General features: G+C 33.1%; 1 protein-coding gene across 1 annotated transcript in view; it reads left to right on the top strand.

The window, feature by feature from the left end:
* Positions 1-14,725, top strand: part of shg (DE-cadherin) — a 91,681-nt gene that overhangs the window by 30,234 nt on the left and 46,722 nt on the right. Inside the window, exons 7-11 of the mRNA XM_088235802.1 lie at positions 3,471-3,648; positions 3,740-4,232; positions 4,319-4,590; positions 4,677-4,955; positions 5,054-5,207. Of these exons, the coding sequence (XP_088091928.1) occupies positions 3,471-3,648; positions 3,740-4,232; positions 4,319-4,590; positions 4,677-4,955; positions 5,054-5,207 (1,376 nt within the window). The remainder of the gene's footprint in view (positions 1-3,470; positions 3,649-3,739; positions 4,233-4,318; positions 4,591-4,676; positions 4,956-5,053; positions 5,208-14,725) is intronic.

Genomic DNA, 14,725 nt, shown 5'->3' with positions numbered 1-14,725 from the left:
TTAAAGCTCCTAAATAATTATTAAAATTTAACCTAATTACAAATGGGGAAACCCGCCTATGCGCACTGTAGCTGCAAGGCGTATTGGAATGCTCATTATACAGCGCCATCGTGGTTTATTATCCTAAATAAATAAATACGATCAAATTGTCGTGATCATAGAACAATGATGGACAAAAAAAATATTTGGACATCTTACCAAAGTATCAATGAATGAACTTTCGTACTTATCAAACTGTGACATAAAGTGCCAAAAAAATAATTTAAGCCGCTATTATGTAAAATTGAAGAAAATTACATACGTCGTTGTTCTACGATCATAACGAATCATAAAATAAAGTCAATATCGGATTTCTCGCACATCCGTCGTTGCTCTTTGATTGTGGAAATATGTTTTCATTTATAATGTTTAAAATAAAATTGTTAAAAAATACGCATTTACAAAAATGCTACGCCATTGGCCTTGACAATCGTGACGTTAAGATTCGTGAAATATACGACGGTTTATTTAAATGGTCATAAACGACGGTATATGTCTAACCGAATTGTGACGTTTTAAAAATTAAAATTTAATTAATTCAAAATTCTTTTTTTTGCTCGACAGTATTTCATAGACCCTTTTAAATTCACAATTGTAGAAACAGTGGTATTTACCTATTGGATCGTCTAAAAAATAATGATTTCTGTAATATTTGTGGATTTAAGTATCACTTGTCTTTAATTTCTGGAATAAACTTCTACAAACTTCAAGAATTCTCACGAACGCACTTAAATGTTTTGAATCAGATATGCCACAAAAAGTTAAAGTTTTCTTGTGTTTATACAAACACACTTTTTTCTGTCGATTCTCAATTCGATTCGACCCTTTCAATTCATGTGCCTACTTATGATATAAATCACTCTGTTCAGTCACTTTCCATACTGTTCTTTGCTCCCCATTCTTCTTCAATTGATCCACTCAAAGCCCCATCCCTAGACGTAATCCGATATTGGCTTACAAATAGGCTGAAGATTGAACTCTTCGTAAACCGCACACGAGTAAACTGGAGATAAATTTATTGCTCAAGAATCACTGACCGTGAAATTGCGATTGACTGCGAAGAAACGAAAGGGTAGTGAAATAAGAACAAATATATGTTATTTTATTTACGGCTAAGTTCATCTTTGTACCTGATGAGTATCTTGTTTTCATTCCGACATCCATTTTTTTTAATTGAAAAAAATATATTTGCGTTTTTACGATTCATCTAAATATTTATTTTTGAGGGCCATTCTTAACGAGTTGTCAATAACTCACTATTAGGAAATGGGAATTAAGTTGGGGTAGAGTGGAATTCGAACCACGGACCTTTGACCCGTGAGTCCGAGACGCCAGCCACAGGACCACAACCCGATTCTGAATAGCACATTAATTGCAAATAAAACGACATATTTATAATGTTTTTCCTTATTGAATGTAGGTTTATGTACGAATCTGTTAAGTGGAAGTTTTTAATACCACACATATATTTATATACATGTGTATTTAAGAGAAGAAAATTTTAGACATAATAAATGTACGACATAACAAAATTGACCGATTCAAAATTTAACAAATTAAATATATTAAAAGGTACCTAAATTAATTACACAATGAAAAATATTTCATTTTAGAGTGTTTCAAAGTTTTTTTGAAGTCACAAAATTTAGTGTTAACAATATCCAAATGAGGACAAAGTAAGTAAAATTAAGAGCTCAATTTGTTGCAGCAGAGAGGGAAAACATTTTTGAGAAAGGAATATAGAAGTCTAGGTATCTATAGGGCTTATGACCTGTCATTGGCTGGTTTAAGTGGCCATTTAACACACTGCGTAACATTCACCATTCTACCTTTATTTGAAAATCAATATTCCTTCAATTCTTCTATCTGTTGATGTTTGTGAAGTTAAAGAGCTGAAACCTTTATTGATGTGTTTGAGATTCATCTTATTTAATTATTTCACTCACATACTAGGCATCGCCTGTTACACAATAACATAATGTTACACAGTGTGTAATGTGGCCACTTAAACTCGCCAATGACAGGTCATAAGGCCAAATAGATGCCTTGACTTTTATATTCCCTTCTCTAAAATATTCTCCATCTCTGTTGCAATAGGTTCATATTAACAGCTCTCTTGGGGGTTGAATCCAGTTCTTGTCTACAACAATTTGGACAAACTCAAAACATTGTTGATTCGCCATTCTGCCTATGTTCACCTTCGCCTTCACCTTCTGGCTCTGTTACAACAATTTATTTCAACAGAGAGGGAAAACGTTTTTAAGAAGGGAATATGGAAGTCTAGGCATTTACAGGGTTTATGACCTGTCATTGGCTGGTGTAAGTGGCCACTTTCCACACTGTGTAACATTCACCATTCTGCCCATGTTTGATCCATATTCCCTTCACAAAAACGTTTTCCCTCTCTGTTGAAATAAATTTAAATATGAACAACTCCCTAGGGAGAAAATCCAGCCAGTCTGCAAGCATTTGGACATACTCAAACATTGTTGAATAACTACCTGGTAAAATAAGAAGTATAAAATTGGAAAATTGTTTTCAGGCGTTGCCTCATAGGTGATTTGGTTCAGCCGGATAAATCTCACCCACGTGATAAAGGTTTCAGCTCTTTTACTTCACAAAAGTCAACAGATGGAAGAGTTGAGGTAATGTGGATGTTGGAATATGGGCAGAATGGTGAATGTTACACAGTGCGTAAAGTGGCCACTTAAACCAGCCAATGACAGGTCAGAAGCCCTGTCAATGCCTAGACTTCCATATTCCCTTCTCAAAAACGTTTTTCCTCTCTGTTGAAATAAATTTAAATATGAACAACTCCCTAGGGAGAAAATCCAGCCAGTCTGCAAGCATTTGGACATACTCAAAACATTGTTAAATTTAGAGCTACGACGGGTTATATTCTTTTGTGGCAGAATATTTGTCAACTGTACTGTTTCGGATTGAATAATTTGTTATTAACTTATCCCTCGTGTTTTGTTCCCACTGCAAAATGTCTTCATTCAAAATGTTTTGCATTCTCATGACACAGTTGGCCGGATAAAGTAATGTGCTATTAAGATTTGAGCTCGAATCCGCGTCGTGTGGGGGTTTTAAATAGCCTCCAGTTTGCCTAATGGTGCCCCATTTATCCGCGGCCTGATATATAAGACCAACACAATATTGCCATTTTTTTAAAGCAAACAAACAAACGCGATATCGCCGTTGGGTATTTATGGTAAGCGCGGCGTCTCCCCAACGGCAAACAGTGGATTTGGAGGTGCTTTATTTACCGTGCAAAATAAGTAAAAAATATCGCTCGTATGGAATAATACGTAATCGATGCGCTCCGTTCCGCAAATTTCCTTCCGCCTCTTTCGCGTAAACTGGAACTTATCTTTTACAGCTGTCTCGTTAGAGGGATGTAATTAATTAATAATCCTTCTTACTTTTAGTTCAAACATTCCCGAAGAGAAAGAGCTGCTCTTCGAGTTGGTAACGGGACAAACAGAGCAGACTAATAAGTGGAACAATTTCGTGATGGAGTCTGATGGAGACACCGCCTACATCAAACTTGCGAAGCATTTGGACTACGAGAAGATTACGGAATATACTCTTACTGTCAGAGTGCAGGTATGTAGGAAGTGATTCAGTAACCGTTTATTATATTTACTGATTTTTAACAATCGTTTAATTCTATCATTCCGTTGATATTTTTTTTCAGAATAAATACAATTTGGCTGCCGAAACAATCGTGCAAATCGAAGTCGAAGATATGAACGACAATATACCAGTATTTACCGACGTCAGAACCGGAAGTGTCTTAGAAAACGAGCCCCCTGGAACTCCCGTCATGCAAATCAAAGCTATTGATGCTGATGGAACTTCCGCCCATAATCAAGTGACCTATGAACTTGCGGATCATTTGGACTTGTTTGCAATTGATTCTATTACAGGAAATATTACCACGTTAGTTAAGTTTGATAGAGAAGAAAGAGACTTTTACAATGTTAAAGTAATAGCTAGTGATAATTCGCCTTCTGCTTTGATACCCGGAAAACATAACATGGGTCAGCAGGTATTTAGGATAGAAATTGCAGACACTAACGATAACAGTCCGAAATTTTCACAAGACACATATATCGCCGATGCTATTGCCGAGGATGCCAATATTTATGCCTTGGTAACCGAAGTGATAGCTTTAGATAACGATACAGGTTTGTGTGTTTATTCATCATCCATTACAACTTGAGCACACCGTAGTTAGTATGATAAGAGTCTTATTCTATTTATTTTGTTTTAGCGTCAACTGTAAACTACAGCATTATTGACGGCAACACGTATGACGCATTTACTATCGCTAACTTGACTGGAACGATTCGTGTGAAAAACAAACTCGACTACGAAAATCTAACGACATATTCATTGACTGTACGAGCTTACGATGGGATCCACGAAGATTATGCCAAAGTTATAATCAACATTGACAATGTGAACGACAATCCACCAGTATTCACAGCAAATATAACTAAAGTTATTGCCGAGGAACAACTTTTTGATGGTTGTATTGCGACGGTAGGTCTCAAAATCTTTTAAAGAAGTATTCAACTCGTATATTGTTTTGAATGTTCATGGTTATTATTTTATTTTTTTCATTACAGGTGGAAGCGTACGACCCTGATATAGCTGACAGAAATGCTCCGCAAAAAATTGTGTATTTTATAGTCAAACAGGATCAACAAAAACTTATGTCGATTGACAACGACGGATGCCTTCGGCTTATTAAGCCACTTGATCGTGATCCTCCCACAGGATTCTCAACTTGGCAGGTCCTTATAGGAGCAGTGGACGAACTAGGAAGTGTCACAGGACTGAGGTCTACTACAGAAGTCATTATCGAATTGACTGATATCAATGATAACGCCCCTTTCCTAACAAACGTAAGATATTTTGAATTTATTTCATCATTCGTATTTTTCTGTCTGCGTTTGAATTTATTCCATTTCTAATTGACTTTGTTTTTATAATTATTCTACAGATTATGCCAGTTATCTGGTACGAAAATCAAGAACCAGGTCCAATAGTCAACCTGACTGCGAAAGACTACGACTCCAGTATCAACGGCCCTCCTTTCACCTTTGCTTTAGATGACAGCGCTTCTCAAGACATCCGAAGAAAGTTTTCCATCAACGGTAAGTCCATTTTCCTAAAATGTTTTAGAATAAATCGCGAAAAGTTTTTTTCCTCTAGGATACATTTTGCGAACCAAGTTGATGTTGAAGATAAAGTTAAAAATGTCCCGCTAGGGTATTATTTTGTACGATATATTATCAAAGAGTCTAAAATTCCTCGATTTTAAATTGCTTCATTATTTTCGTTTGCTTTTGCAAAACATGCGTTGTGTTAACATATTATCTTGAAAATGGTTGTTAATTTGAATTTTCATCTTTTGAAATATCGCGTTTTAAGCAGTATACATTTTTATATATTATGCAGCCTGATTAATACTAGCATACTATCTCTGGCCTGTGTATTAAACAAAGCAAATTATCTATTTTGTATCAAAAATAACGTTACCTTTGTGGAAAAGAAAACACACACTTGGAAATTTGTCAGTTAATTATAATCTGCTCTTGAAGTATCTATTCTGTTTTCTTTGAGATTTTCTTAATGGTTAAGTAAACATTTTATGCTGCGATATTTTGCTTTCAGTTTTCATATTCAGAAAACGCTGTTTTCATCTTTCGCTTTATGTTGCTTAAAGGATTTTATATTGAGGTTAATTGAATTATTATTTATTCCACCAAAATATTATACTACCTGCAAGTTAGTACAACATACCTTAACATCACGATGAAAAAAAAAATTGATTTGACGGTATTGAAATATTTTTGAAAAAAGTATTCGATAAACTAGCATGGATTTTTTTCAGTAAAGTAAACAGGTTTTACGTTTTTCGTAAATAGCCGGTAATGGACAACAACCTAGAATTCATACAAACATTTTTTTTGCAGAATTTTGATAAGAAAACTAATCAATTTTAGAGGCATAAATCGAATATATTTTCGTAAGAATTTTTAGTCTGAAAAGGCCTTTTCTTCTATTTAGAGGCTCGTCAGCAGGTGGGATAGAGGGGATATGGAAGGAGGTTATGAAAAATACACCAATTGAGAAAAAAACTTTCTTTGAGTTTTTCTTGCCACTGGCGGGAATCGAACCTGCGACGCCAGTTTCACAGTTGGCCAACTGCGCCACGGCACCATACATATCATATGATTGAGAAAGAAATAGACATATTAGCATGTTATAGTAAAAGTACAGAATATAAGATAATTTATTAATATTTAGGAAGAAAGAAAAAGAAAATGGACACTTATGTATGGAAGTGAAACATGGAACTGGCATAGGAAGGATGAAAGCCGAGTGAACGCGGTCGAAATGCGATCTCTTAGCTGAATGTGTGGGAAATCAATGTATGGCAGGGTTACGAATGATGAAATCAGGCAATAGTGTAAATCTGAGTCATGTATAATCAATAAGATTAATAAAGGTTCTCTGAAATGGTTTAGTCGTGGAAAACGAATGGATGACGAAAGAATGGAAAAACAAGTATATACGGTGAAATTGAACGGTAACGTGGTATGAAGACGACCAAAAAAGACGTGGCATGCTCAGATAAACCAAAATCTTAAGTCTGGTCACGTCAAATGCAGGTAGAACTGAAGGACGTTATGAATGTGGAAGAAGCTAGAAATGTATGCCAGGATAGACGTGTGTGGCGGTCTTTTCTCTCTGCCTACCCCTACAAAGAAATGGCGTGATGGTAGTAATATCATAAAATTCAATTGAATTCTGAGTACCTGTATCCAAATGTTTGTATACAAGTAAACACATTTAACATTACCAATGTAATGAGCTATATAAATGTGTTAACTCCCTCTCACTTTTCTTGAATATATATTTTACCGCTTATAAGATATTTCTAAAAAAAGCTTTTTCTTGCAAATTTTAATATTTTACAAAATATTAATCAGCCAGAATAACATTTCAGTCATTACAGCGCATCTGAAAATTTATATAAGGTACCGGTCTACATTTTACCTAGATTAATGTTTTCAGAAAAGCTCTTTCTTCAACTGAAATGAACGAAGCGATGTCCGCTTCGTTCGCTTTCGTGATTTTCAAGATAATTTACAAATAAAGAGTATTACATAAATGTTATATTTTTTCACAATATTTTGAGTTTGTCCGAATTTTAAAAGGTTTCACTAATAAACTCCCTAGAAAGTTATTCAGATAAATGTATAATAAAAAAGATGGACAACATTTTATGGTAGAAAATGTGAATGTCAAGCCATTGACAGGGCGGGCTTACGACCATTAATTAGCTGTGTAACATTCACCATTCCACCTGTGTTTAAACCAGCCAATGACAGGTTATCAAATCTGTAAATGCCAAGACTTCCATAACCCTTTTTAAATAATTTTTCTCTTTTGCAATAAAATTTTATCTTAAAAACTTCCTAAGGAGTGAAATCTAATTTTGTCAACAAGCATTTGGGCACACAAAAAGAAATTCGGCATCTATTTTGACTTTTAATTTAATATATGCCGCCTATGTATATGTGCCGCATGTAATGTATATGTTTGTGTATGTTTTATATGTGCGTTCATGTGTGTGCGTGGATGGCTCGGAGTGTACATTCGGTATTTTTATTTATTTTAATTTATTACCTCCATGGAAAACGCAAATGTCAACAATTATCCTTTTTTCACTTAAAATTCTTATTTATTTTTTATTTTTTGTCACATTTAATGTTTATATCTTTTTAATTTATGAAAACTTAATTGGTCTTTTTATGTTAAAAAAATGTTGTTTTTAATACTGATTTTGTATGACTGTATGTTTTCTAAATAAAATAAAATAAAATATCAAATAAATCGAATTAATCTTAAATGTGTAATTTTTCACTTACAAGCCACTCAAAGCGGCTTGTTGGGTTTTTTCAGTTACTTATGTATATTTATACATATGTATTTACATATATTTATATTAATTATACTTTAACTAAAAAATCTGTCCTTAAACGATAAAAAAAAATATTTTCCTAACAAATTAAGTTCGAACACATATAAACGATTTAAAATGAATATTGAAAATATAAACGATTTAAAATTGAACTTTGAAAATATAAACGATTTAAAAAGACGCATTATTTTTTTTCTTGAATTAATTCATGGATTAAGTAGGGATTTCAGAAAAACATTTAATTTGTTTGTTAATAAAACCGTATTGTTTGCCAAACGCCAAAAACCCTGGGAAATATTTTTTCATATTCAATTAAAAATTTCCCCAAAAAATTTTTTCCCTCTTTTATTAATGTTAAAATATTCGAAATTGCTTCAATCACATCACACGACTGAACGCCGACACACGAAAATGCGTACATATTTTACGGGAAATTCTCCGTCTGAATACAATCTCCATAATCGATCTAAATTAGGATTAATTTATTCGGACGCATAATTAGAACCCCATCAAAAGTGAAAAAATATACGGGACATTATGATATTTCGGTTATTCACTCCTTATTGTTGTGTAAATTATGTACCAGTCGTGTTGTAGCGTGACTATAGCGCTTATAAAACACCCCTTTCTGAGCTACATTATGCTACTCGCATATTGACGACGAAATGTGCTGTGTCCTACGCGCTACCGTTTGTTAAACCAGCCTTCAAACAAATTTGTTTATAATTCAGCTCGATTGTGCACAAAGCATTGACGTATAATAAATGAACACACCACTCCACCACTAGCTGCATTTAAGATTTAGCAATTATTGCAATGCCCTTAATAATTCTTAAAAAAGAGATAGGAAGAGCACGCAGAAGACATAAATCAGATCATAAATCATAATCAATACACTTAGATCATAATCCATAGATTTTCTGTTTTTATTAATACGAAATCCCTCGTTCCAAAATTTCCTGTCATTAGCTGTTTCACAACTGACCAGAATTCGCGTTGTAACGTATAATTTGGGCCATTTGGATACCGCTTAATTTAATTTAAGTACCTCGAAGCCTACCTTCCGCCGGCCAAAGTAACTTTTAGCTTTTTCAATTAAAACTTTGCCCCCGATCGGCCTTCTATTGTAACCTATATCTTTGCCAACTTTTGGGCTGAGCAGAAATTGATTGCAGAAAAAATATAAATATATTTCAAGCGTACGAAATATAGGTAAAACATCGGAAAAGGGGTCGTATGTATGTGTTTCATAAATGTAAGCTATGTGGACATTGGTTTATTTTATCAATTACACGATGTTTTTTTAATGTTTATTTTAAACAATACAAACAAAAAACTGACCTTTTGTTCTGTGTTAAATGTAAAACAAACGAAGAGCTATTATTTAATTGAGAAATATTATACCTAGTATAAAACCAGTAAGTTAAACTTGACAATTATTTATGGAATAGGTATATATTTACACTATATTATTATAATTTTTATGCTTTTTTTATTTATTTTATACGCCCAGAGGGCGTTTAAATGACATGTATAAAATTAAAGTTCAAGCATTTTATGGTATAGAAAGTCAAGCTGTAGATCTTATAAACGGAAATTATTATAATTTCTATTTTTTGAATTATCGAATTACCTTATGCTTTATATATATACATATATAAATACTGATAAAATATTACATTGAAGTAGGTAGGTATGTAATTTAATATTTTTGAACAATTCTAACAACGATTTAATTCTACAGAGTGACTAAAAATACTACATAATTACAATTAGATTTCCCGGACTAGATAAATATTAAATAGGTATTATTAATAGTGTAACATGTAAACATGTATATATATTTATATTAATAGAATTTACCCGTGGCCACACTTACGTGGAGAAAATAGGAAAAGGAGAAAATAGTTTTGCCGATTAACAATATTTTTTTCCCCAAAAAACGGTATATTTTTTCGGAATTTAAAGTCTACTGATCGATTGCCGGTCCTCTTAACTATCGCTATGCAAAAAACCTCAATATTAATTAATTTTTCCACTAAGAATTTTTCCCAAGGAGTGATATTTTTTTTCGGGATGAAAAGTAGCCTATGACTGACTCTTTTCAGCCCTTCAGTAACCCTATGCTAAAAATCGTGTTGATCGGTTGCTCCGTTGCTGCGTGAAGAAAACATAAACAAACAGACAAACACACTTTCGCATTTATAATATTAGTTTGGGTATGTACTCGTATATATGTATATATATAAACACATGTACATTACAATCTGCAATTAGTCATTCAATAAAGACCTAAATAGGTTACATGAATTAAAATAAATATGTTCACTCGTAAAAGACGCTTGAGTAAAAAAGTTAAGTGGCAGAGTGGCCGGGACACTGGTATGTTTTTTTTTGTTTTTGGATAACATTGTATTGAGATAGACAGAAAATTATAATTGTCCTATAAATTTGGTTTACTTGGAAATATTGTTTTTTTGTTGTTGTAATAGCTTTTGTTTTCTTTAAATAAATCAAATAAAATAATCTCCCGTTGAGTTATGGCTAAAACGTTTGCCTCACGCAAAAATTCCCAGTGGGATCGACAACATTACATGATTTTTTGTTTTCTGTGCTGTAATTCGTGCAACCTGGCATGTTGTAATGCAAAAAATATAAAATTGGTCAATAATTCTTGGTCTTATTATTAACCCAAATATCTATTTCAACAATTAATTGTATTTATAAATATGTCTTGCGTTTTTGTAGCTTCATGGTCATTATCTGTTCGCATCCTCTTTTTTTTTATCATCAAAGTATTTATCCAGAGTTTCGACTCTTTTTTACACAAGGAACCGTCCGGATCCAAAAAGTCTTGAGCTTTGTAGTATTTTTGACCACTTTTTATATTGACCTGCTGGTATAACGTAAATCTACGCGTATTTGTTTTTTATAAATGTTTTTTTTTTCTTTCTATTTATGTAGTCCGTGTCTAGGGGAATAAAGAGTAAAGTTCTATGCGTGTTCAGTTAATAGAACCGAAACTCTGGACGAGTGTTTTCAACTCGATAGCTACGCTTAGATACAAATCATGTGTAAATTACACGTTTGAGGTCCCAGGTTCGATTGCTGTCAGCGTCTGATATTCCCCTTCGTGCTGCTGCAGATATCCTAATCGGTCTTCTGAACACATCCTGTGGTTTTGTCTCTTTTTCCCTCACTATGTTTACCGAATGGAGCATCTCGTTACTATCCGTGGCCCTGTTATAGGTCCTGTCAGATAAACAGATCTGGTGGCTTCCAAAACGAATTTCAAGGCTTTTAAAAAGTTGTGTCATCATTTTTGCGAATTGATCATGTCCATTCAGTTTAAACCCCTCCAGTCACTGAAGACTTCTGGATTACCTCCTTTCAACACAAATATCTAAAGCTACCAGATTACAGAGAGCTCCTTCAGGTAGCTTTTCTTGTTCGGCAACGATCAACTTTTCCGTGTAAGTGGGCACCGCCAATGCGACTTATGTCCTTAGATGCGGTGTTTGGTATGTGGTGAGCATGCTGCTGTCAGCGTCAAAGTAAAATATTTGTTTTTTAGGTGAACTTTCAACTTTTCCTGAACTGACATACGTATTCATGTTTTTGTATTTTTCTTTTAGTATTTATGTTTATACTAACTTTTGTCCGCGACTCGGTCGCATGGTAAAGGGAGAAATTATTGAGGTTATTAATTAGTTTTGTCTTTTGTCAATAAGAGTTTTTGTTTATCAAAAAGAATTTTGCCGGGGGTATGATACATTTTATCTAAATTGAAAATATTATACATAAGTTCAGAGCTTACTTCTTCCACTCCTTGACTATGCGGACGTATGTTACCCAGATGCTAACTCTGAATTACTTGATAAGTTAGAACGATTGCAGAATGTTTGTATACGATATATCTTCTATCTTCGCAAATTTGACCACATAACCGAATATCGCACGCAACTACACTGGTTCAGTACTTAGAAGAAACATTCACATTCTATCACTTCTTCACAATATTTTAAATAGTCCCACTTTTATCTGAGAGAACTCTTCCAACCTCTATCAAAACACAGACTATATCTTCGTTCTAGTAACGAGAGAACCCTTTTAGTACCCTTTCATCGCTCTAATTTTCTTGCCTACTCTTTTACATTAGTAGTAGTTGCTGGATTGTAGAATAATCTACTCACTAATATTAGAAACGACCCTTTTTAATTTATATTTAATTCAAGATTGAAATGTCACTATCTAAATATTTAAGTTATTTCTTTATCCTTCTTCTTTCATTCCCATCCCCTTTTCTTTCTTCATAGTATAGTGTTAATTTTTTGTGTATTTTCTTAATCTTTGTTTTTAATTGTAAGATTCAATATGTCCATGTACTTGTAATTTTCTTAAACTGAACGGTTTGGGTAAGTAGGAAGAAATTGCCTTAAGGCAATATGCCCGGCTTATATGTATTTAAACTGTGTATGTATATAAAGTGTTAAATAAATCAATAAAAGTAGCTTGGTCCCCCAACTATCGCTACGAAGGAAATACGAGGGTTCGTTATTCTATGGTACCGTAGCATCGTTATTCTGTCCACAAATCTAAAATCCTTCTACAAAACCAAAATGAAAAGCAAACTAAACTATTCGTGGATAAAGCGAGTCGATTTAAGAAATTGAAAGAATCAATTTCAAATTGATTATTTTTGACATAAAATTTCACCGCCTTCTCATTTTCGATTTTTTTTTAAATTTTCGGGATGAAAAGTAAGCATCCAGTTTTACTTCCCGTCTCTGTCTATCCCTGTACAGTGAAGGACGCACAAACAAACAAACAGTTTCGCATTTATAACATTAGTAAAGATAGATTTGGCTTTTTTATGCATTAATTTCATTTTATGAAATATATCAATTGGATGTTAGTATACTCTTTCTCGTGGTGTAATGGTCAGCGCGTTTGCCTACCATGCAAGAGGTCTCGGGCTCAATTTTCAGCATGGTTAACATGAAAGATTTATTTACATTTAGAATATTTTATAGTCCCTGGACTGGCACCTGAAGCGTAAACCTGATCATGTTACAAAAAAATCAATATGTGGCGATCTGATTATAATAGTCTTTTTATTAATTCATTGTTTTGTATATTTATATACATAACAATGAATTTCATCATTTTTATGTATATTTGTTCTTTGTTTTCTATTTTTGTTTCTTTAATTTTTTTGTAAATTTTGTACACCTTTTGTTTTTTAATTTAAAAAAAAAACAGAGGTGTTAAGGGGATCCTGAGGGGTGGGATCGACGTGCTGGCCTCTGTCCATATATATTCCTCTCCCCTCATTAATCTTTTTTGCGGACTGTTTTTCTTTTTTTTTAATGCATATTTTTTTGCCTAACATGTTACATTTTTTCATTAATTTATTAATTTTTTTAATATTTTTATCATCTGTTATAATCTGGATCGAGTTTATATTCCTTAAAAATATTTTTACTAACTTTCCTCTATGCGCAGCTGACAAAGAGTCCCTGTAGTAGCTGCAAATGGATGGGGTTTTTTTTTTACTTTTTATTTCCCTGAATTGCATTATATGTAATAAAAATAATCCATATGCTGCAATGGTAGACGACTACCTATGCAGTGCCCTATGTCTCACTGGGTGCGGATAGAATAATGACGATAGTGACTTAATTTAATCATTAAGAGCATCATTCTCTTTGTTTTTATTATATTTAGGATTTTTACATGGGAGTAGCAATCGCGTTGAAAAAACTGTATTGTTTTTTTCGCCCGCACACTAAAAGATTTTTAGCTTTTACCGCTTTTTTACATATACACAAAAGCCCTGCCGGTCAAAGCTAAAACAGGCGTTCTTGTAATCAACGCCTTAGCAAAATAATTAAATTTGCAATTTCTATGGAGACTAAGAGCCTAAGTTCATACGCAAGCTTCCAGAGCGAGAAGGCGAAGGCTGTCTCATTCCTGTCAATCTTCTAGAATATTGTAGACGTTTCTTTAGTCAGACTTTGGCTTGAGTGCCATTTTGTTTCAAATCGGTCCTACAAAATTTGAGGCAGCATTCCGCCAAGCTCGGAATGAGAAACTTTGCAGTAAGTTAACGAAATGTAGTATTATTTATCGGCGTAAATGAACTCGCTTTGAGCAAGAGGCTTCTCAGTTAATTAAAGCAGAAAGCAAACAAATTCATAATAAAACGAAGAAGTTCACAGTTCACGTTCGTTCGCTTTTTTTATTTATATTTTATTGAAACTGTTTGTATTGGAAGTTGTTTTTGCTAAAGACCAAAGCCTTTTTAAGCAACAAAAAAATGAAAATTCATTTTATTTATACTATAGTTTTAGTTCTAAATATAAAGATTATAAAAAAATATTATTACAGGAGATGTACCGAATATGGATTAGTTAAGGAAAAAATATCTTATAAATTAGAATCAAATCTCATTAATTATAACGAAAATGTTTTATTTAAATTACAAGTTTAAAAGTTTAAAATAAATTTATTTATCTTTAGAATCACTCTGTTAATTGCCCTTAAGGTATTATATTACAAAAAAGGCGATATATAAGCTATCCATAATGAAAGTAATATAAATAATCAAATTGTTTAGTAATAAAATATATAATTTTCTACCTTGACATTATTATGAACATCGTTTTGTGCCATAAAATG

Source organism: Micrasema longulum, unplaced genomic scaffold (assembly GCF_059751315.1).
Source record: "Micrasema longulum isolate JH-2025_06_02 unplaced genomic scaffold, ASM5975131v1 h1tg001444l, whole genome shotgun sequence".
Taxonomy (NCBI): domain Eukaryota; kingdom Metazoa; phylum Arthropoda; class Insecta; order Trichoptera; family Brachycentridae; genus Micrasema; species Micrasema longulum.
This window is presented reverse-complemented; position numbering and strand designations above follow the sequence as displayed.